The following is a 22,725-nucleotide window of genomic DNA, read 5'->3' on the forward strand; positions in this document are numbered from 1 at the left end:
CAGCATTAATTTGTTAAAACGTTATTAAACCGGTTGGTTTCATATATTATCAGCTGTGCAAGAGATTGTTTCAATAAATATTGTTCGGTCATCAAGAACTAAGGATTTTATTTCATTTTTTAAAAATACCATCAAAATTTTATTGCAAAAAGATAAATTCATAAATTACACAAAGTTCATATATATTTAGAAAATAATAAAAAAAAATGACAAACTAAGGCCGGGTTTTGGCTTCGTCGTAGGACAGGTATTTTTTCCGAGCGATAAGGTAGGCAATGGCGGCAATGAGAAGACAGCCGAGCAGAGATCCGACGGCGATGGCGATAATGGCTTTGGTCGACAAGCTCGACGCCGGGCCGTCGCCGGATGGGTATAATTGGGCGGAGACGATGTTGGACGCCGTTCCGGCCTGGCCGCTCCGATCCAGCGCTCTCAGGGCGACGTAGTAAGTCTTGGCCTCCGAGCTGGAACTCTCCACCTTCATGACGAAGGAGATGATTTGCATGGAACCGGATTCCAGCGGCTGCAGGGAACCGTTCAGGACGTGCTCCTGCTGGACCAGCGTCGAATTGTCGGTTTTCGAGCCGAAATTAACTGCGCGGAGGTCGTTGAACACCGGCGAGTAACGAATTTCGTACCTCGAAGCTAAGCGGCAATCAAAAGTAAATTTGAATAAAATTCGGAATGGATTAAAAAATGAATTATTCCAAATACCTGTTCCGAAATCTAAATCTTCTCCGGGTGCTGTAAATTGGATGGTGACGTTCGTTTCGGGATTATTTTGCACGTCTACAACGAACAAATCGGTGATTCTCGAGGGCGGATAATTGTCCACACTGCTGGAAACTGATTGCGCCATCTGTTGTAACGTTACAAATTAATGTCTAAACTTTGGGAATGTTGTTTGAAACAATTTGATTAGTCCAAACCTTGAAAGAACCACCGTCGGCCATTCGGGTGAACGAGCCGGTCATCCTGGATGTTGTCGATCTCGTTCGAGGATTCGATTTGGTGAAGGATGCGACGTTGACGTAAGCCGATCCATCGCTCCAAATTTCGCATTCGACGGTGTAACGCCCCTGGGTCGTGGCTGACACAAAGTAACGTGAGTAGATGCCGTCGTCGGACGTCGTGTCGGCCGACGCTCCATTGTCCAACAGTTCGATGACTTCCGCCGGACCGGAAGGCATTTCAACACGCGCCCTATAATGACCGAATAATACTTTTATAATTATAAACTGGCCAAGAAAATAGAAAGCGAATAATTTACTTGACTTTAGCACGAACGACGGGATTGGCGCCTTGCATCACTTTGGCCAAGATTCTCACCCGACTCGTGTCGGTATTATTCGACGTATTTCCTGCGACGGGAAACATTCAATTAATACGCAATCAAAAATGATTGTAGGGTGTTAAATTAATTATTTAATTACCATCAGGGACGTAACATTCAGTTGTGATGGGGGCCGTCGTTGTTGATCTCGTCTGAGAAGTGACGTGAACGGCTGCAGCGTCAACGGTGGAGCTGGTCACCGTCAAAGTAAAATACCATTTTCCCACCTTGAAATTTATGAATTAATTTGTTATGTTTTTATTGTGACAATATTTTTACGCATACTTCAGCTTCGGCCAGTTTGAACATGGCCACTTTGGCGACGTCGTCGTAGACGAGTTGGGTGTAGACGGTTCCGCTGGGCGATTTCAAGCTGAACGATCTCAGGTAATTCTTTTGCGTGTAATCAATGCGGAAAATGAAATTGCGACCGACTGTCGAGTCGACCGAGAAATTTTCATTGATCGTCTCAGTCACGTTCTGGTACTGCCGTTGAAACAGCTGAAATGAAATTTTGGTAAATTCAATCGACTGGAAATTTGCGCTCAAATGGAATTATTTACCAGGACAACAATCTGATCGGCAGAGACGGCCGGCTGGTAAGTGAGTGAGCCGATGAAAGCGTCGTTAAGACCTTGGCTGGAATCGTTGTCGTCAATGAAGTAACTTTTACCGTTCGTTTTTGTGGCTAAATCTTCAATTTTGTCTTCCGCTTTCCTCCTATAAAAGACGCCATAAGGATTTTAGAATTAATTGACTGAATTAAATCAGAAAAATATACCCGAATGCGATGGAAACGACTCGAGCACCCGATTTAATCACGTCGGAAATGACATCGTTGATGAACGGCCTATCTGTTTCCTCTCCGTCGGTTAGAAGTAGAATAACCCCACCTGGTCCACCAGGTCTCAGCAGCTTTCGTTCAAATGATGAATCGATCAAATTTGAATTTTGGCGCGTAAAAACAATATATGTAATAATACTTACATCCAATGCTTTTTGCAGGCCACACCCAATGCAAGTTCCGCCGACCGCTGTAACGGGTAACCGAGCTATGAGAGCTTCACGACTTGCGTCACCGTTGATCTCTACGATCGGGCTAAGGATTCTAGCATTATTACTATTGAAATTAGTAATACAATAAAAGTACGGTAAAAAATCAATAAGGAAAAATTGATAATTCACAAAATTATTAATTACGCGAATTGGACCATGCCAAGTTTACTGCCGTCGGAAATGTCGTACTTGATCCATCGGCGGGAAGACTCGTACAATCTGACGATCCGGTTCTGTATAATCAAAATCTTCCATGAACACTTTGGACATATTATTAAAGAGTCTAAATTATTATTTACGTAATCGTTCATGCTGCCCGAAGTGTCTGAGACGAGCACGAACCGTGAGCCGCTTGACCGGACGATCTGGAAATTGGGTTCTATAAAGACCACATCGTTTGGCGGATTACTGCAGTCAAAATAAAATGATTTATAGTGAATTTTCGAAATAATAATGAAATAAGTGCTGGTTGATAACAAACTTGTTCATGGCGAAATCAGGATGCAAAGTGATAACCGTCCAAGTGCTGGCCCCTCCACACATAGCGTTGTGTTTGTTCGGTGCGTCGAAGACGTGGCCCAATGCCTGGTCTTCTTTGCAGAAATCCACCACCTAAACCGGAACAAAAAAAAATGATTAAATTTAAATGCAATCATCAAATAAAAACGGGTTGTTCATCAATACCGAATCGAGAGAGTGAACGGACATGAGCGACGAATCCGGTAAGAATGCCGGCGAGAGTTGGTAAGCGCAATTATTGTCGTAGACACCAGTGGCCGGATCGATTTTGCACGGGCCTTGAGTAATGATGTCCCTAAAAATTTGAATTAACTATTGAACTATTTTTTTAAAATTGCATAATTCAAGCAACACATACTTTGTAGTGAAGATGGGAGGAGTGTCGGAGCACAAATTGACCTGGATTTCTTGATCGTTGGGCTCCTTGTAGAATAGCGGATATTTCTTGTCGCCCTGGTAACCGTACTCGTCGAAAACGCCATAGCGCAGGTGAGACCACTCGTGAACAAATACCTTTTCTGTATGACGTAATAATTGCATAACAAAAAATTATTAATTTTCAAATGCAAATAACCTCGCATTATATTACCAGGCTGCCCGTAAGTTGCCGTTGTATTGGGATCTGTCGCCGTGCGGAGGTAGTCCGGCGTCAGATGGATGTACTCGCCCGGTTGGCCACATCCGCCCGATTGGACGGTATAGGGCGTGTTGCCATAAGTCGATCTGGGTGGTGCCACTCGTACGTCAGCCTCCTGAGAGGTGAATATTAAAAATTAAAATTATTAAATGAAATTCGATTCAAAATAAAAACAAGCCATTACTGACCGAATATGTTTCCCATGTGCTGAGATTAGCGCGGATGTTGCTCCAAGATTCCGGAACAAGGATGCGAACATCTTTGAAGTAAGCTCGCTTTTCGGTAGCTCGGTACAGGACACTCGATGCTCTTCTTATCATCAACTGCATCCAAGAAAATGATGAATAAAAATTTAAATTTCAGATGAACGAATAAATATTTGATAATTCGGTAATTTTACTTGAATGTTTTTCAGGATGGTTTCGGACCAGGTGTTGGGCACGTCGGGAGAAATAGCCACTACTATATTTGAATAAGCGTTATTAGCTATAGAGATACTGGTGGAATTGGCGGTGGTCAAGTACAGGGCCAACACTAAGGCGATGAAGAGATTGAACCGGCAATTCATTTTCCCGTGTGCCGGAGCGTTGAAACTATGTCACTCGTATCGGGCACGACTTCTTCTTCAATATCCCAAAGTTACTGCAGTCATCACAAAATATACAAGACGGACGCCTACGATATACCTTTTTTAGTTATACGTCAGACTTTTGTCCCGAGTCACCGCTGCGATTAGCGTCGTGATGACGAAACGCTCACATCCGCCGGCGCTCGAAGTGACACTTCAATAAACGGTATAATCTGTTTTTTCCAACTTGTCATTTTTGGTTCTTAGTTTACTTCCTTCCACTCCATTAGCATTTTGAAATTCTTCACTCCGTTGCCCACCTTTTTAAAAACTGAAATGCAACTGCGTTTCGTTATCAGTTCTGTTATTGTGTTTTTGGAGGGGGATGTTCTTATCGGTCTAATGTGTCTGTCTATCTCTTAAATATATATTAAGTTGAGAGATAGATAACAAACATTATAACGAGTGGGGAGGAGGGGGGGGGGCTTTTAATCTCTCTTATGACGAAGTGTCACTTTTCCCTCCGGAACACCTTGACGAGACACTTAACTCAGATTTAGGTATTCGACAGACTTCAATTTCTGAATTATCCATTTGAAGATGTGCTGGCGGGAACAGTCACCTATGTCAGACAGACATCTACATGCTGTGCATATTGATTTTCGTTTTTGAATTTGTTATCAATTGTTTCACAATGCAGCAGGTATTATCTTTACACTTCCGTTTTACATCGAATTCGATCGGAACCGGAATTCCCTATTAAAAAAAGTTGCTATTAATTATTTCTAGATATTTGATAAACAGCCCAGGGAAGATTTATAATCTAAAAAAAAAAAAAAAAAAAATTTACTTTTAATATTTTTAATGAATAAGTTGTAGTGGGACGTCGCTCAATGATAAACGCGGAAACGGAAACTGCCCGATTGGGTGGGGAAAAAAAATGTGAACTCCCTTTTTTGGTCCGTAGACCGAGAGGCGGGAAGTTAGTGCCTCGATTAGCGCAAGACATGATTACGACTCTACTGATGTGCTCTAATAACACAGTAGTACGTATATACATGTCCCCATGTGCATGATCCATGGCCATAGGCACCTTAATGGTTTGCTAATCTATTTTTTTCTCTAATCATGCAAACATAGCATAATGACACACGTTGGTTGCCCATGGTGGTTCATTGAAGCTATTTCTCACCACTGGATGTGCGGGCAAACGCCATCTGACGGCAATCGGAGAGGGTGATTCTATCCACCTGGGGAGTCGAACTCGTGTCTCAAGATGTATTGAGCATCAAGCGACGCCTTATCCGTTATACCTACCTTGTCCCCTCCATTACTCATTTTTTTTTAAACGTCTATTAAATATCTAACATATTATCCTTTAAGCGAATATTTCTAAAGGATTTTTTTGTAATTGTTATTTAAAAATTGAAAAGTACTACTATAGCTGTTTTTTACTTTTTTTTGTTGATTGGTGCATTTATAGATATTCCCTGGTGTGTGTAGTGTGAGTGAAAAAGGAATTAAATCTAAACACTGGATTTCGACAGTTATTTTCAATTCCCAAATTCTTTTCATCTAAACTAATTTGACTAAACGAAAAAAACGAAAAAAAAATGTGAACTCCCTTTTTGGTCCGTAGACTGAGAGGCGGGAAGTTAGTTCCTCGATTAGCGCAAGACATGATTACGACTCTACTGATGTGCTGTTATGACCACAGTAGTCCGTATATACATGTCCCCATGTGCATGAACCATGGCCATAACATAATGTGTTTGCTAATCTTTTTTTTCTCTATTCATGCCACAGTATCGCGTAACAACATACAGATATACAATGAATCATACAAATACTCATTGGAATATCTCAATATTTAGAGTGTCGCCATCTGCCGGTAATCGGTGTTGGTAAATTCATTAGGCTGGGGAATCGAACTCGGTTCCTAAGATGTTCTGGTGGACAACCCTTTTTTTTAAATTTATTATAAATTTTTGTTTTTAGTTAAATATCTAGAAGTAATTAATAGTAATTGTTCCCCAACGTACGACCTGCCCTCATCGGCAATCTCAAGAAGTACGGGAAAGGGGAGGGGGGGGGAAGATCTGGGCATGGGGAAGATATTCTCCTTCCTTTGTTTTTTAGTCTCTGCCGAGTGGCGTGCCGCGTGAACAAGAATTGTTGTAGCTGACAAAGGCCCTACGTCACGTGCTAATGTTTATCTTTTCATGTTTGATTCTGATTTTATTCAGTCGTGATTTCCAGTATCTGAAAGTTCGAAGTGATGTATAGTGATAAGGCTAAAAACTTACATGAACACAAACTCTAAAGGAGCCTCCACAGTTCGAGGGTGTATGTAATCCGTATGACGTCAAAAATGGATCAGTAGTAAGTAAAACAGAGGTCATTAATCTATACTGTTAATTACAGTTTAAGGGATAAGTTTGAATTGAGTTATTTTTTCTCTCCAGAGCCAGTCTATCAAAGTGAGTGACCCAGAGGCAACAGCTCAGTCGAGAATTATTCAAAAGTCATAGCTGCTAGTGAAACGATTGCATCTGTGAGTGCAAACAACACTGAGATGTGAGAACCTTATTAATTTGTTAAGTTTATCAATGAAAAACAACAATTACTAAATTCAATTTACAGTTTACTGTCTCTACTCAACCCTCAACTCAACGTCTCCCTCATATTGTAACAATGTCTCATCAGTTCCAGCATTCCTCAGACACCATTGAAAACAAACAGCCATCAGAAGTGGAATCTTTCGATGAGGAAGCCCTTCTCCTCTGGTTGTTGAATCATTCAAACGGGGTAAGAAATATTCAACATTTATTCACTGTTTGTCCCACCAACTTTGAGTTATGCTTAAATATCCAAAAGATTGAAAAACCAATGCCAGCTGGGCCCATAGTGCCTCCATCCGATACTCCTGCTCATATTCCCATGGGTCAAGTCACTCAATTGGCTGGTGCTGTTTCCAATGTCACCATGACTGCTTATCTAGAGGATCAATCCGCTTTGCCTGGACTTGGGGCCGCAACTGCCGCTCGAGGATTAGAATCTGCTATGGATCAGCAAGCTGGTTGTTCCCATTTCATCGATGTTATGAATCCGCACTTATCAGGCCAACCGGATGCATTTGAAACACCCTGTAGAGGAACAGTAGGCAGCAATATTCCGAGTCAATCGCATCTTGGTATGAAGTTGATATTTTACATTTCAGTAACAAGTTTCGATTAGTTACAAAATCGATGAACAGGTTAATTTTTTTATTTTCATACTACACAGATGAGAGTCATGAGACTCCATCCACCGAGCGTCCACGCTTGGGTTTAGGTCGTGTTTTGTACGAGCTCCAACAATATGGTATTTTGGGTTCAGAGAGTTACAACGGTCCTGTTTGTTTCAATTGTTGTGGTTGTCACTCACTGAGCTGTTGCCCGGAAGAAAAAGTTGAGCGCGTGATTCGACGAAACGTTGATGCCTTATTTCGAAAAACAATCCAACCCACCACTATGTAAGCAGAATAATTAATGATCAGTTGAAATAAGAAAGTGCTAGAGTAGGCTAAAACAATCTTTTATCTAGGGATCATTATTGCGTGGAATCGACAAATTCGCCGTCAGCCAGCATGAGTATTGAAGAAATTGTCTGTGGTACGTAAATGTCGCTTCCTTTTATGCAGCATATTTGCTATAAACATTTCTTCTTTGGTGAAAGGCATTGACAGCGGTGATGAATATCAGGAGATGATTGCTACTCGTGCTGCACGTGAAAACCTCTGCATGGAATCTGAGTGTCCACCGCTGAACATTTTGCTTCGTATTCCGAAGCTAGTACAATTCCTCAACCGTGACAGCGCGTATGTTACTGTTTAAAATCAGTTTTAAAAAAAAGTTCCCAACTCCAATCATTTTCTTTTTTTAGACCTGAGCTGCAATTGGAAGCAGCATGGTCCCTAGCAATCATTGTCTCAGGCCCATCTGAGCAGACCAAAGCTGTTGTTAGGACTGGGGCTACAGATAAATTCATTTCCTTGTTAGGATCATTTTCTGACAACATCTTCTCAAATGATTTTACAACTTTGACGCTCAAATCGGATTTGGTCGAACCAGCTATGTGGGCTCTCGGTAGTATTGCCGGTGACGGTCCAGATCTACGAGATTATGTTATCGAACAAGGCATTACGAAGCCTCTAGTTTCCTTGATCGAGCATGATACATGGGTAATATTACTTCCTAACTTTAAAAATTCAATCTCATGCATGAAATATTTCGTTCGTAGTCTACGTTGTCTTCCGTTTCCGCATGGACCTTGTCCAATTTGTGCCGTAAGCCTCATCTCAGTGTTCCTGCTGTTCGGAAGCTTCTCCCCGCTTTGGGTATCTTAATTTCTCACGACGACCCAGAAACTCTACATTATTCTTGCTGGGCTCTAGCGTTCCTCACTGATGGTCCAAACGAAATCATTCAAGAAATAGTCGAAGCGGGACTCGTCCCTCGCCTCATCTCTTTATTGAATCATAATGAGGGCGCCGTAGTAACTCCAGTTCTAAAAGCCATTCGCAACATTGCAGCAGGCAACGAACTTGATGAAATTGGTTGTGTTTCCGCTGCTGGTGCAATTTAATCTTTGTCGGCCAAGTTAAAGATTGTACTAAAAACGATGAAAGAGTCGACGGGGACCGTGTCGAAAACTGCTGTTTGCCCATTTGCAAAATCTCTCGACTTATTCTTCATTTTATAACTGTCTGTCATTTCTTCTTTTACTTAACGTTAACATCCCTCGTTCTTTCTTTCTGTAAAAAAAAAATTAAATTCTTATCTTGGCATTTCTCACCTTATGTTCTGTTGAGCTGTACCATGTTGCTGCTGCTTTCAGCAGCTCTATCGCATTTGCAAAATCTTTCAGTCTTCATGTTATAACAGTCAATATTTCTTTTACTTAACGTTAACATCCCTCGTTCTTTTCTTTCTAGGTACCAACAAACAATTAAATTCTTATTGGCGTTTCTCACTTTTTATATGTTCTGTTGAGCTGTACCATGGTTGCTGTTAATAAAAACGGCGAAAACTGCAACCTTGATCCAGAAAAAATTGATTCTTTCGATCCAGCTGATGTTTTACTTCTTATTGTCATCTTCAATGTAAAGGACAAGTTGCAGTTCTCTCATCGTGGAAGAAAACATAATTTTTTTGGGTCGATTCATGAACAAACTTATCTGACTGTAAAGTCTGTAAGTTTTTTTTTTAGGTATTAGGCTGTGTTTTCATTTAATCTGATATTAATTGCTACGCTAAAGTTCCGAAATGCTAAATAGGAGCTGGTGAGCAGTTGCACGCAAGGTTCCAATCTCATTACCTCGCTCATCACCCTACCAACTGGCCCGTTCTTTTTCACAAATCTTGAGCAAAAAAATGTGAACTCCCTTTGTGGTCCGTAGACCGAGGCGGGAAGTTAGTGCCTCGATTAGCGCAAGACATGATTACGACTCTACTGATGTGCTCTAATAACACAGTAGTACGTATATACATGTCCCCATGTGCATGATCCATGGCCATAGGCACCTTAATGGTTTGCTAATCTATTTTTTTCTCTAATCATGCAAACATAGCATAATGACACACGTTGGTTGCCCATGGTGGTTCATTGAAGCTATTTCTCACCACTGGATGTGCGGGCAAACGCCATCTGACGGCAATCGGAGAGGGTGATTCTATCCACCTGGGGAGTCGAACTCGTGTCTCAAGATGTATTGAGCATCAAGCGACGCCTTATCCGTTATACCTACCTTGTCCCCTCCATTACTCATTTTTTTTAAACGTCTATTAAATATCTAACATATTATCCTTTAAGCGAATATTTCTAAAGGATTTTTTTGTAATTATTATTTAAAAATTGAAAAGTACTACTATAGCTGTTTTTTACTTTTTTTTGTTGATTGGTGCATTTATAGATATTCCCTGGTGTGTGTAGTGTGAGTGAAAAAGGAATTAAATCTAAACACTGGATTTCGACAGTTATTTTCAATTCCCAAATTCTTTTCATCTAAACTAATGTGACTAAATTTTGGAAAGAATTTAGCTACCTATTCTTTCGCTAAGAATAAAGAATAGTTCTTAAGCTTATCTAAAGCTTATCTTTAAGCTTCTTTAGAGCTAAGCAAGTGACAAGAGAATTTCTTGAAGAGATTGACACTTACGTAAAGGCACGCTTCTAACAAAGCTTAGATTTTTTAAAAAATATTATATGATTGTAATTAGCGTAAGAGAGAGCGGAAAGTATTGTTTTAATTGTTAGGTAAATACATATTGTAGTAGTAAAAGCAATAAAGTTATGAGCCATTCTATTCTACATTCCCGAACCGAAAGGCACGACTCTCCCAAAACAACTTGGGAGAGAAAAAGACGACGCAAACCACGAGGACGACGCCTATTCATCTGACTTCAGGTATGTCCATTTTGATTCCTTCTGTTTTTCTATGATTTCCTTAATAGCGTGACAGACGTATACACATATTGTGGACACCCAAAAGGCGGCGTGGTGGTCGCCAGGCGTTTACGCTAATGAGATTACGTAGTTTAGGTTTAACAGGAACAAGAATTAATTCCAATTAATTAAGACTCTGTAAAAAATAAAAATTAATTTTTGATAAAAGTATTGGGAGTAGTTAGATAGCAGTTTCCCTTTTCCCTAACTAATAATTTGTATCAATTCAAATTCGGCATAACTAACAAGTGCTTTGTTTCTCTTTTCATAATTTTGCGGCACTGCGGGCATCGTCGTCGTTTGTCATTCCTGTCGGAGTTAGGTTTAAGATAAATAAAGTTATTTTGTATTCATAAATGAACACCATTAACATTAGTTGTTTTTACTTTTCTTGTTATGTGTGTGATGGGCTACGGTACTCGGTCGTCGTGGATCATAGAAGCCCAGCTTCCACACCTTAATGAAGACTCCTCAAGTCCTCATGCTGGGATTCTTACGGGAGCTTTTGTTGCATGATGTTATTCTCACAACCTGTGAAAGATACAAAAATCAAACACATTCAGTCTACAATTTCGAATTTCTTAAAAATACGTAAAAATAAATAGTTCTGATAACAATGAAATAAATTTGTGAAGTAGACCAACATATCACCACCACCGGGTGGTGCATCCCATCCAAACTTGCATCCCAGCTCTTGATTAATGATGGTGGCAAAACTCATGTTCTGACTCACGTGAATTTGCTTCTTGAGGTGGAAGTCAGTACAGCATTTTTAACGAAACCTATCAAAGTGAGTGTAAGTACAGCATAGCGGAATCCTATAAAAAAAAGCATTTATTACCAACTTACAATCCAATCCAATTTAGGCAAGGTGGGTATAATATAATGTAGACGAAACCATTTTCAGCCTCCTGTTACCGCAAATGCTGTGGTCCAATGACCTTTTTCGTTTGGCAGCTCTTGATAGAACATGCTCTTGGTGATCACTAATGAAAGGGTTCATAATAAAAATCACGTCCTGCTTCTCGCTGTATAGTACTTTGAGGGGGTCCGCTTCTTGTCCAGGCTGAGAATCGCCTCCCTTTGAAAAAAAAAGAAAAACAAAAAAGAAAAACAAAAAAAACAACAACAAAAAGCTGATGACCAATCATCAGCTTTTACATGGACAGAGTACCGTCAATATATATCGTTAAGCCATTGCAACAGGATTTGGATCTCATCTGTGAATTGTTCAAGCTCCTTCAAGGAGCAAAAATATTTCCAGCGGCTTCAATTATTTTGGCCAAAAGATCTTTTAAGCGGACCACATGGTCGGATTGGTGTGCGAAGCATGACCAACATTTGCTCCTAATAATATTATAAAATTGTTCCATAAGCTTCTATCATAATTACAGCCCAATTTAGTATTTCAGAATTTTAGCATAGCGAATACTCACATTAAAAATTGAAGGGAAGCCTACCTCTAATACTGCTGTCCTATTTCTTACTGAAGCATTTGTTGGTCTTGACTGAATGCATGTCAATGTGTGAATTATGTTATCGCTCTGCTTACAACTTTTATTATGTACAGCACATGTGCAACTATTTCCTTCATTTTATCATCACTGTTAACCTAAATCCAAAAGATATGTTCATAAACAAAGCTTTAATTAGCAGGTTTAAGCATAAAAACCCAGATAGCACACTGCAGTCCCATAGACGCCCAAAACACGTCACTTTGAGACGTCTGGGATGTACTTGGCACATAGCAGATTCCCAAGTTTACATTCCTAGGACGTCTTTTACGTATGGCCAATGTCCGCTTCGCCGAGATCTCATAGCGGTCCTTATCCCGTCCCATTGGATGGACTTTAGACGTACTTGGGACGGAAAAAGGATCTCAAGAAGTCATTAATAATAAATCTTTTTCTGGACTCTGAATTTCGTTCCTTTTTTCTTTACTCTTCTTTTTCATATGAGTGTTTGCTGTGCCGACATTTTTCACGAACGGTGATCCGGGTATCGGGACAAAGTTTATTTGTCAGAGCATGCAAAGGGTTACGAGGCACACATCATAATTCGACTGCATATAACCATCATAGTTGAAGAAATATGGAACCTAACCCGGGGATCGAACCCGGATCGTCGTGGTGAGAAGCCAGTACTATACAGATGGACCACGAAATCATATCTGAGTTTTGAAGATAAAGCTAATAATAGAATTTTAGAATCAAACTTTGCCGCGAAAAGACAAAGACAGTTTCTCCGAAATTTTCTAAGTGTCGAGAAGGAGCCAAAAAATAAAAACGGGACGCATCAGAGACTTCTACGAGAGGGAGTAAAAAATGACGTATCCGACAAGATGAAAATGAGTAACGTGTTCAAATAAGGGCTCGCAATGGGACCTCTTAGAGATTCCCCTGTGCCCCCCGCACCATCCGCACGGCTTTGGTCCCGCCTTGGGACAATAATTCCTATCTGGGAAACGTCCATAAAAATCTCGTTAACATCTTTAAACCTCCTAGTCGGATTTCTGCAATTAAACTTCAAGTATTGTGCTATACAAAATTTCGCAAACTACATTTTGACATAGAATCAGAGAAATATGGCATATGTAAAGCTAATATTGGATTTTAATCAAATATAATAAAAAATTTAAAACTGACACCACCATGACACCACCACCACAGACGACACTAGCAGACTCCATTGCCCATTTGGCCAAAACTGCTGAATCATCAGCTGATGTTATTAGCTCCCTGCCTACCTCTAACTTTAGTTGCCTCCTCGCTCTAGGCTGTTGTGGTTGCTTATGATTTTAAGCGCGAACGTTTTCACCCAAATTTAAAATGTTTTTTTTCATCGACAAAAAGAGTAAAGAAACTGTACGACAGCCCAATAAAAAGATTCGTTATCATGAATTCGGTAGCGGAGTTCTTGGTGAGGAATTGAAGGCCCAAGTCGATTTGAGCTCTATATCCTGCATCAATTGCAATGGACCCCATCATATCAAAAATTGTCCGTTTCCCAAAAATCAACTGAAAATTCGGGCAAACCTTGCGGCTCTTAAAAGAAGACGGTATGCAATATTTTGTTTCCATTTATTATTAAATTATGCTAAAATAATAGTAACTTTAGGGCACGGTATTTTCATTGTGAATCACTTGAATGTCTTGATGAACCTCACAGCAGCCCTCAAAAACAGAATGAAATGGCTGCATTAAACATGGGGATCACAGACATTGTTAATGGTATTTTCATGAAGTTTCTTATGCTAAAGCCAACTTTTTTATGAAAATTTCCTTTTGAAAAGGCATCAGCAGTCGTGATAAAAGAAGAGAATGCATTGCTACCCATGCTGCACGTAAAGTCTTTGGCAATACATGTAATCCTGCTCAAATTACTAATCTGTTAGAGGCTGGAGTTGTTTCTAAACTAGTAACATTTCTTGGTCGTTTTGGCAGGTATGATAAGTGATTGACTGTACACCTCCCCCCCCCCCCCCCCGAAAGCGATTTCTAATCATGTTTTTGGTTCTTAGCATTGATCTTCAATCTGAATCAGCCTGGGCTCTTCACAACTTGATATCATCCACACCTTCACACACTGAAGCTGTCGTCAGTGCTGGAGCTGTAGCAGCACTAATTGCAGTGTTGTTTGAGAAGAATTATCAGAATGGTTATATCCGTGTGACAAGAAATTACCATTTAATAGAGCCTGCTTTGCTTGCATTGACAAATATTGCCGAAGAAGGGGCGGAGTCAAGGGATGTCGTAATTGGCCAGGGCATAATAAATTCATTGCTTAACTTGCTCAGAAATGGCTCTTCGGTAATTCTGTTCAGTTAGTGGTTGAGTCTCTTCTACATTTTTTACCTATTTTTTTATTTTTAGACTCTGTGTTTGCGTTATATTGCTAAGCTGTGCTGCAGCCTAAGTCGCAACCTTACCAATATCGTTGCGGTCGGACAAATTCTTCCTGCTATTTTTCAACTTCTGAACGAAGAGGACACCCACATTTTGTCGGAGACTTGCTGGGCCCTTTCACGACTCACTGATGGCCATAGAGATTGTATACAAGAAGTCATGGACGCTGGGATTGTCGGTCGTCTCATTCTATTAATGGATTCCGTTGAAGAAACAGTTGTCATACCTGTTTTAAGGATTGTTGGTAACATCGTGTTTGGTAGCGTTACTCAAACGAATTCTGTCCTGGCTGCTGGTGCCTGTCCGTTGCTGGTCAAGCTGCTTGCTCATTGCAACTTGAGTATTGTACAAGATGCTGCGCGGATCTTGTCGAATATTGCTGCTGGCAACACCGTCCAGATCCAAACTCTCATTTCAAACAACGTCATTTGCCCATTACTGGATGTTTTTGAGGACGGCAACTTAAAGGTCCAAAAGCAAGTAGCTTGGGCTATCACGAACATCATAATGGGTATGGCTTCGCCTTACCCAAAAGTTAACAAACATGCTATTCTCAATCTATGCAAACTTGCTGGCAACGGACCAGATCGCCGGGAACGCTTTATGGAGCACGGCATTGTGAAGCCGCTGATAAACTACATGAAAGATGATTCATCGGTATGTATTTTTTTTTCTTGTAGTCGTTAAGTTTTACGTACATTTAATAAATCCTATTTTAATATGCTGCAGGTTGAATTGATGAGGAATACAACCTGGACCATCTCCTGCCTGTGCCGGAAGGATTTCAAGCTCACCGCTGTCCAGCAGATTTTTCCAACTCTGGCTCTCCTTCTAGACTGCAACGACCAAGAGATACTGTTAAACATCTGCACTACGTTCACCTACCTCAAAGAACCTCAAGAAATTCAGTCTGTTGTGGACGCTGGGGTCCTCCCACGACTCGTTGCCTTATTGAACCGAAAAGAGGTGGAAATCCTCACTCCGCTCCATGAAATTATTCAAAATTTCGTTCGCAGCAGCGAAACTATCCAGGGTTTAGTTTTGGCTTCTGGTGCAAATGAGCTTCTAGTCAATCTGATGAAAAATTCACATTTTTAAATTAACTCTTTATTTTTCTCCGTGTTCCCTTCGTTTCCCCTTTAAATTTCGACAACGTATTTTTGTGTTTTTGAAAATTTTAGACAATTTTTTTTTCTAAATTCATATCAGACAGTGGTGCATGTGTGGGCGGAGGATGGGACAATAAAACGCATTCCATGCCATAGATCTTTGTATTTTGTAAGCTTGAATTTTTCAGAAAGTTAGTTATTTAAAAGAGAGTACTGAATGATTGTCGATGGTTCTTAATCTGTTGTGGTGACTTGGGGAATTCGGTAGCGCTTGAAGCAAACCAGTCGGCTCATTTGCCAAACTTCTGTCAGCAAATTTTTTCCTGTAGACATTAGTTATGGTTGTAATGGTTTTTCCGTTGGACCTTCTTCAAATCCATTTTCATCATTTCATAACCAAGAGTGTCTTGCCGAGCATAGTGGCCTAGTGGGCCATCTGTTCGGTCAAGGGACGAATACGCCAGTCGGCTATCGTTTGTCAGCGTTAACTTGGCAGATGAGGAGGAAGGACAATGAAAGTTTAGCAAAGCCGAGTCGTTTTGCAGCGAGGTAGGTGTCGAACAGATTGACCACGTAAATACCGAAATCACGCTGAAGCCACTGAATTTCCATATTAGCTCCATGAAAATTCTATGGGAAATCCACAAGATTAATTTATTTTCTCCTTAGTTCAGGTGTTCTAATTGTACCTTGACAATCATTGGATTGCAGAAAACTTCTTTCAAAAGCTGTAGTTGATCCCATTCCCATAGTTTTGAAGTATCAATGATGAAGTCAGTTTTGGTAGTTGAAATTTGCATCAAACATGTTGTGCCTTGAAAGGATCTGTATAAATGGGCCTGGAAACAAATAAAAAAACAAAAAAAAACAGTGGAAGTCCTGCAAACTACAGACTTTTAGAAATTCAACTGTTCAAAATTAATAACCTCAAGATCAACAGCTATCACAGATTCAGCAAGGAAAACTTCAAAAAGACTTTAAACCATCTTCAGTGTCTCTCATCAATAAAGAGGTTTCTAGATTTGGAAATGAAGGCAATAAATCAAGTGCAGTCAAGAACTTTGGATCTGGTGTAAAGATTCTAACTCAAATTTGTAAGGGTGGTCCAACTCATTGTCATCTCCCAATTCGTCCAACTCCAGAAATAATATTGCCAATGGTTTCAAGGAATGAGGTAAATTTTTTATTTTGAGAACAAATATCCCAAGATAATTACTTATTCTGTTTTTGAACTTCAGCTGTGGTTTCACAATAGTTTCAGCCGATGGAAGTTTGTGGGAGGTAACTGGTAAACTCTATTAGACAAGAGAGAGTGGAGCACAATTTTAGATTCAAGAACTATTATTATAAACAGTTAGTTGTACCACAGTATTCAGTTTCCCAGTTTCCTACTTCCCTTATTAGTTGCTGCAGCTAAGCCGCTAAGCCTGCAGCTTCATAAGTGAAAGTTTCTGAAAATACAGATAATATCTTTAAATTAGTGCATAATTCAATCACTTTTAGTGGCTTACTATTCCATTGATTGATACATCATTGTTATTGAAAACTAATTCAATCTGTTCCTCCAAATCCATTCCAGCAAGGTTATTTCCTGTTAGTTCATGGTGTCCATAAATTTAGTCGTCCTTGGCAAACAGAAGAATTAGATGGAAGTACCATAAATTAACAATGGCTATGTCTCACATATTGATGATTAAATTCGGTCACCAAATTCTGACATTTGGTGGTAGGCCAAGTCTCGACCGCCATAGGCTTAAGCGTTGTCGTACCTTCGTAGCCATAAGACATAACCTTGAAATTTTTAAATAAAAAAGAAAGTATTTATAGAATCGAAAACATCTTATTTCATATTTTTCGAAATGCTGATTGCTGATGCTGAATATCATCTTTTTCCTCAGTCAAGAATTCGAGTATTCCTTATGACTTATTTTTCAGTCATTTTATTTTGAATTAGAAGAAAACACACATCTATCACTGTTACCAAAAAAAAAACACTGTTTGTGTTTGAGCAGTTTCATGCAAGTTTGACAGTTTGATGCTTTCTGAAAATAGAAAATTAGGCGTTGCCAAATGTCCCAATACTAAATTGTAATTCTTCCAAAATCCATAAACACAATTTTCTGTGGAATTTGCGAATTTCTTTAATCAAAAATATCAGGAATAATTCGATAATTCCGGTAATTTGCATATCGTATTTTATAATTTTAAGCTTCCACAGGCTTCCAGCCATATTAATATTAAGGATCTCGGAAACCATTCGAATATTTTCGAGTATTTTGATTTTGCATTTTTTTATTGATAAATTTTTATACAAAGCAAAGTTTTTAAACACGCAATGAAAAATTTTTGTGTAACAGATGTTAACTACATATAACTGATCTTCATCTACGACATCTTCCCGGCCACCGTTATTGTTGCTGACGCTGCTGTGGGTCGAACTCAACGGGACCGACGGGGACGGATACGGACACGGACACGGACAGTCGATCGAATATGCCGAATTCGGCTGATGCTGATGACGAACGCTTGACGAGTCCCCGGACGAATGTTTCGACTGAATGTTACGATCTAAATCACGTCTTTGGACCAGCACCTTTCCGCATAATTCGCACCTGATGGACATCCAACAATTTTAGCCAAAAAATCTTGCGCGAAAAATAATAATTCAACTCGCTTGTAGGACATTGTTTTGTCTTCCGTTATCCCCACCTGGTCGTGGTGTTCGGCGTGCAGCCGGATGTATTTGTTGAGATTACTTGGGTTTCCGAACGACCTGGAACATACTGGGCACTTGAGCGGCTTGTGCATGGCCTGTGTGTGTCCGGATGTGGATCGTGAGGCCGTACTTGCGAGAATAGATTTTGCCGCAGTAAATGCAAATGTGGCAGTGCTTAGAGCGGCCCAGGTGGCTGACGATTGTTGATGGTCTCCACTTGAGCTGCTGGACGAGGTCCAGTGATACCGGGCCCGGAATGAATCCGATGCTGCTGCTGGTGGTTATTGCCGGCCGCCATGCCGAACGGCTACAGCTGGAACAGATGAATCTCTGTCGGTTTAATTGAAAATTATTTTTCGCGACGACTGGAACTGGACTATACTGGCGGCACTTCCAGACTGGACGAGGCGGTCAACATGTGGAGGACTATGTTCCACAAGGAGGACCTGGATGTTGATGATGAGACACTTGTTATACAGCAGAGCAGCATCGGTGGGAGGCTAAAAGGGCCAACCCCTTCTCTCTCCATGCTGAGCCCAGTCGAAATAGTGGGGGTCTTTAACAATTGCTTTTGTTACACTACAGTGGGATTCGTCATCGATTATCATCGCAGGGTAACAAAATAAAAGAAATCACTCGAAATAGATTTTCGTTTTCGTCGGTTTTCGTTAATATAATTGCCGGCGGCATTTCATTGAAAATTTTGATTCCCGCAAAATTGTAAAATATGAATAACCCCTCGATTGGCGCCGGAACTGCCCCCGGTGGCCAAGCCCATGCTCCATTTTTTGGTCTGTGGACCGAAGCGATTAGCGCAAGACAATCATACCTACAAGTCATACTGGGATGGTACTAGAGTCGAACTCAATAATGTTATTTTTATCAGTTCTCCACATATGACTGTCCCCATGTTCAGGAGACATGGCCAAGTTCCTTCTGGTTTGCTAATCGTCCTAGGTTTTATTCGTCTGAGGAGTCGAACTTGGATCTGAAGATGTCCTTGGATCTGAAGATGTCCTGACCATCAATCAACGCCTTATCCGACGCACCTAACCCGCACGTAACCCGCTAACCGCATTAACAGATAGTCCTGTACGTGATGATGTGTTCTAATCCTATAGCTGATTTTATAACTTTTTTTCAATTCCGAAGGAATCATATAAACAAATTCAATGAACTAAGAAATTATTTAAAATTATTAATTGAATTATTAATTCCAGACATTTCAACAAGCAACAACTGGAAAGATTTAATGAAAATTTATGAATAAACTCTAAATATTTTAAATTCGTAAGTCTTTGAGAGCAGTGCGAGAAAAGCTAAAAGGCGGAAACCGACAATCAGTCCGCATAGTCCGCCAATGTCACGATGGAAAAACTCCTAGATGGAAATGTGATGAAATCGTAATTTGAATGAAATCTAGTTATTGGAAAGAATTGATCGGTAACGCAGCCCCGTTCATATTAGTAGTACCGGATTAAAATCGTAGTTTTGTAGGATTTGTGCTCCAGTACAGATCCCGTTAGGACAGGCCGTGTCATTGAAGCTGACGCCAGCCCATTGGTTGATTGAAAGCGCTTCATTGCCGTACATGAACCATGAAAGATATCGCATCCACTCCAAGTACACGGGGACGGAGCCGTTGCGGAGGAAGAATCCTCCAATATACAGCAACGGAATTACAAGTGGGGTGGTTAAGTCAAGAGCAATCTGAGTCGATCCAGCTGCACAGGAAATCAGGTAGCCTGCAGAGAATTTAAATGCCCAGTTATACTTTTACGTATATCAATCTCCGTACTGAATAATTAATATAACCGAATGACGTGGCAACATTGGTGACGAGAATGACTGTTCCACACGACACAAAAAATCGGTCGGTGAATGGATTCAATCCAATGGCGTAGTAAGGGATGGAAACAAAGACAAACGGGAAAAAAATGTAGACGGGCAAATCAGCCAGGGTTTTACTTAGGAAGTAGACATCCGTCCGGTACATTCCGTTGCGGTGTTCACGCAGGAATATTGGCAATTCATTTGATATTGTCTAGAAGAAAAAAATGAAATACCGTGAATTTTTTTTGTTATTATTAATTATCACTTACGGTCACAACCCCAAAGACATTTTGAAAGGTTACGATATCGACGAATATGAAGAGAATACTTTGAATATTGCTAATGTTTTCATACTGTAGGGTTTGTCCTTGAAAGAGGAGTGCAATAATTACTGCAACAAACTTTTAAAAATTGTCAAGTTTTAGAATAGATCGTATATGTTGTGCTATTAGTCAATACAAAAAATACTTACAATAGTTTGAAAACTTTTAAATTTGAGAATCATTGATTCACGGATAACGGAAATGACCGATCGCCATACGACGGCCCGGAACTGGTCGAACACCGAAGCTTTGTACGGAGATTTTTTAACTTTCCCCCTTGCCGTTTCATTTTCTGATGGCCTTATTCCTGTGCTAATAGAAGAGATGGGAATTTTGTTGGCTTCAACAATTTCAAAAACACGGTGACTGGCCTCAGAAACTTCGTAAGCATTGCAAATAATATTTCTCCTTTCCTTGGATTCGGCCTCTTTGCTCGGTTTCGTTGCCAAAGTGTGAATATAGAATTCGGCAGGGTTATAACTGGGTGGGCAAAGAAACCCCAGGTTGGAGAAAAAGGGCAGGGCATCACCAGCAGGGCCAAAGAAAGCCGTCCTACCACCCTCAGCCAGTAAAAGAATTCGATCAAAAAGCGAAAAAACTTCGGACGACGGTTGATGGATCGTACAGATGACTGATTTGCCCGAGAACGCAAAATTTTTCAAAATCTGCCAATATAAAAATGTGATTTAATCGAAAATTGTTATGTTAATTATCCTTAATTGCTTACTTGAACGACGTTTTGGGCCATGAAAGAATCGAGACCGGATGTGGGTTCATCACAGAAAATCAAGGACGGGTTAGTCAAAACCTATTCTGACAAAAGAAAAACTTTAAAATTTTTAAACGTTCACTTTACTGTTGCATAAAGACATTTTTATTTAACTCTTGACCTCTGAGGCAAATGCCAGTCGCTTCCTTTCACCTCCGGAAATGCTTTTGAGATCTCTTTCCGGAAGGCCAATGACGGTGTTGGCGCACTTTCCGAGTCCTAATTCTAGAATCACATTTTCAACACGATTCATTCTTTCTTCATAGCTAAAATGTTTGTCCATCCGCAACAAGGCCTTATCAAATTAAATTCGCATGAGTTCCATCACAGTTTTGATAGTGGCTGGTACCAAATGAGTTCGGTTAAACGTTGTCTTTACCTGAAATTGCAGATGTTCCTTGACAGTGAGCGTTGGGATAAACAGATCGTCTTGCTGTACGAATCCGGAGATTCGCGCGAGGATGTCCGTGTTGACTTTCGCTCCATTGAGGTACCTCTCGCCGTGGATTTTCAATTTCCCAGCGTTTCTAAATGTCAGGCAATTGAGAAGTGTTGTCTTTCCAGCTCCACTTGCTCCCATGATGGCGAGAAATTCTCCCGGCTGGACACATCCCGTTACTATATTATAGATGCAGTTATAATGTTTATTTGGTTATGTGAGATCGTGTAAGATAAACACTTTAAACAGCTATGAAAATACTTATATTATAAAGATATAGTGGAATACAGCATACCTTTGTCAAGAATTTGTTTCTGAACGGAGGAAACACGATTAAAACAGTGACCATTATTTGTTTCCAGCTCTATTTGGATATTTTCCCATGAGTATGTTACTGGCTGAAACGCTGCGGTCTAGGGAAAGGTGAAGTAATTGTAACCGTCATTGATTACACCAATTTTTTTGCCATCACTTCTCAGATCGATGTTTAAGGATAATATACATAGTCACCAATACTGCACAATATAAAGTTAACCTTGATACAAAAAACTTAATAATCACATTTTTTTTAGTGGACGATAGGCCACGTTATTAATACTTAATTTTGATTTTACTGAAATATTTTACGTGTTTCTTTTATAATTGCGCTCGTAAGCGCTGTATACATCTGTTGCATGGGAATCAACATATTAAACAGCTAGAGACTAACTTTATTCAATACAGGCTAAAAGTGCATCTGAATTACCATTTCCATCTTTTTCCAATTGCCTTTTCACCCGTTTTTGCTAAAACTGTATTAACTTCAAACTAAGTGCTGTCGACGGTCGATACCTTCTGTTTGGTAATAACGTCTGCGTGTGTTGTTGCTATGCACATACTCGAACAACTAAAAAACGACGCTAAAGCTAGACACATTCACACATATGGTGGCTGTATGAAACTCGTCGCTTTTGTATGTTTCAGTCTTTTCGCATTCAAGTTATTGACGGCACCCAAATGTGCCATAAGGTGCGCGTCTGTAATGCACCTGTT

The 22,725-nt window shown here is 40.1% G+C and overlaps 4 protein-coding genes and 2 long non-coding RNA genes across 11 annotated transcripts; 2 read left to right on the top strand and 4 right to left on the bottom strand.

The window, feature by feature from the left end:
* Positions 1-115: 115 nt before the first annotated feature.
* Positions 116-4,444, bottom strand: LOC124209228 (calcium-activated chloride channel regulator 4A-like). Its single transcript, XM_046607143.1, has 17 exons — positions 3,946-4,444; positions 3,734-3,868; positions 3,498-3,660; positions 3,267-3,426; positions 3,074-3,203; positions 2,871-3,001; positions 2,689-2,797; positions 2,534-2,622; positions 2,321-2,453; positions 2,115-2,248; positions 1,897-2,053; positions 1,619-1,834; positions 1,434-1,560; positions 1,271-1,361; positions 930-1,203; positions 715-859; positions 116-645 (listed from the first exon to the last, which is right to left on the bottom strand). The coding sequence occupies exons 1-17, from the start codon at positions 4,111-4,113 to the stop codon at positions 215-217; spliced, it is 2,793 nt and encodes a 930-aa protein (XP_046463099.1). The 5' UTR covers positions 4,114-4,444; the 3' UTR covers positions 116-214.
* A 1,791-nt stretch (positions 4,445-6,235) lies between these two features.
* On the top strand, positions 6,236-9,189 carry LOC124209229 (importin subunit alpha-1-like). Its single transcript, XM_046607144.1, has 9 exons — positions 6,236-6,495; positions 6,579-6,690; positions 6,757-6,921; positions 6,991-7,306; positions 7,399-7,627; positions 7,699-7,766; positions 7,831-7,972; positions 8,038-8,335; positions 8,395-9,189. Exons 3-9 carry the CDS (start codon positions 6,808-6,810, stop codon positions 8,737-8,739), a joined length of 1,512 nt encoding a protein of 503 aa, XP_046463100.1. The 5' UTR covers positions 6,236-6,495; positions 6,579-6,690; positions 6,757-6,807; the 3' UTR covers positions 8,740-9,189.
* Positions 9,190-10,380: 1,191 nt separating this feature from the next.
* LOC124209232 lies at positions 10,381-13,277 on the bottom strand. Of its 6 annotated transcripts, none has more exons than XR_006880846.1 (5): positions 13,087-13,277; positions 12,036-12,211; positions 11,441-11,946; positions 10,986-11,381; positions 10,381-10,908 (listed from the first exon to the last, which is right to left on the bottom strand). It is a non-coding gene; the product is annotated as an uncharacterized LOC124209232 (long non-coding RNA). The 6 variants fall into 6 exon arrangements; XR_006880847.1 differs by lacking the exon at positions 13,087-13,277 and having other exon boundaries at positions 10,986-11,130; positions 11,244-11,381; positions 12,036-12,376; XR_006880844.1 differs by lacking the exon at positions 13,087-13,277 and having other exon boundaries at positions 11,441-11,680; positions 11,774-11,946; positions 12,036-12,374.
* On the top strand, positions 13,260-15,768 carry LOC124209230 (importin subunit alpha-8-like). Its single transcript, XM_046607145.1, has 6 exons — positions 13,260-13,657; positions 13,717-13,829; positions 13,892-14,042; positions 14,120-14,408; positions 14,472-15,161; positions 15,234-15,768. The coding sequence occupies exons 1-6, from the start codon at positions 13,428-13,430 to the stop codon at positions 15,600-15,602; spliced, it is 1,842 nt and encodes a 613-aa protein (XP_046463101.1). The 5' UTR covers positions 13,260-13,427; the 3' UTR covers positions 15,603-15,768.
* A 9-nt stretch (positions 15,769-15,777) lies between these two features.
* LOC124209231 lies at positions 15,778-17,649 on the bottom strand. Its single transcript, XR_006880841.1, has 6 exons — positions 17,297-17,649; positions 17,125-17,238; positions 16,978-17,064; positions 16,540-16,908; positions 16,303-16,452; positions 15,778-16,243 (listed from the first exon to the last, which is right to left on the bottom strand). It is a non-coding gene; the product is annotated as an uncharacterized LOC124209231 (long non-coding RNA).
* A 1,865-nt stretch (positions 17,650-19,514) lies between these two features.
* Positions 19,515-22,649, bottom strand: LOC124209235 (protein white-like). Its single transcript, XM_046607148.1, has 10 exons — positions 22,439-22,649; positions 21,989-22,106; positions 21,634-21,872; positions 21,376-21,549; positions 21,213-21,293; positions 20,635-21,150; positions 20,432-20,563; positions 20,145-20,373; positions 19,803-20,074; positions 19,515-19,709 (listed from the first exon to the last, which is right to left on the bottom strand). Exons 1-10 carry the CDS (start codon positions 22,445-22,447, stop codon positions 19,590-19,592), a joined length of 1,890 nt encoding a protein of 629 aa, XP_046463104.1. The 5' UTR covers positions 22,448-22,649; the 3' UTR covers positions 19,515-19,589.
* Between the last annotated feature and the right edge of the window lie 76 nt (positions 22,650-22,725).

Source organism: Daphnia pulex, chromosome 12 (genome assembly GCF_021134715.1).
Source record: "Daphnia pulex isolate KAP4 chromosome 12, ASM2113471v1".
Lineage (NCBI taxonomy): Eukaryota > Metazoa > Arthropoda > Branchiopoda > Diplostraca > Daphniidae > Daphnia > Daphnia pulex.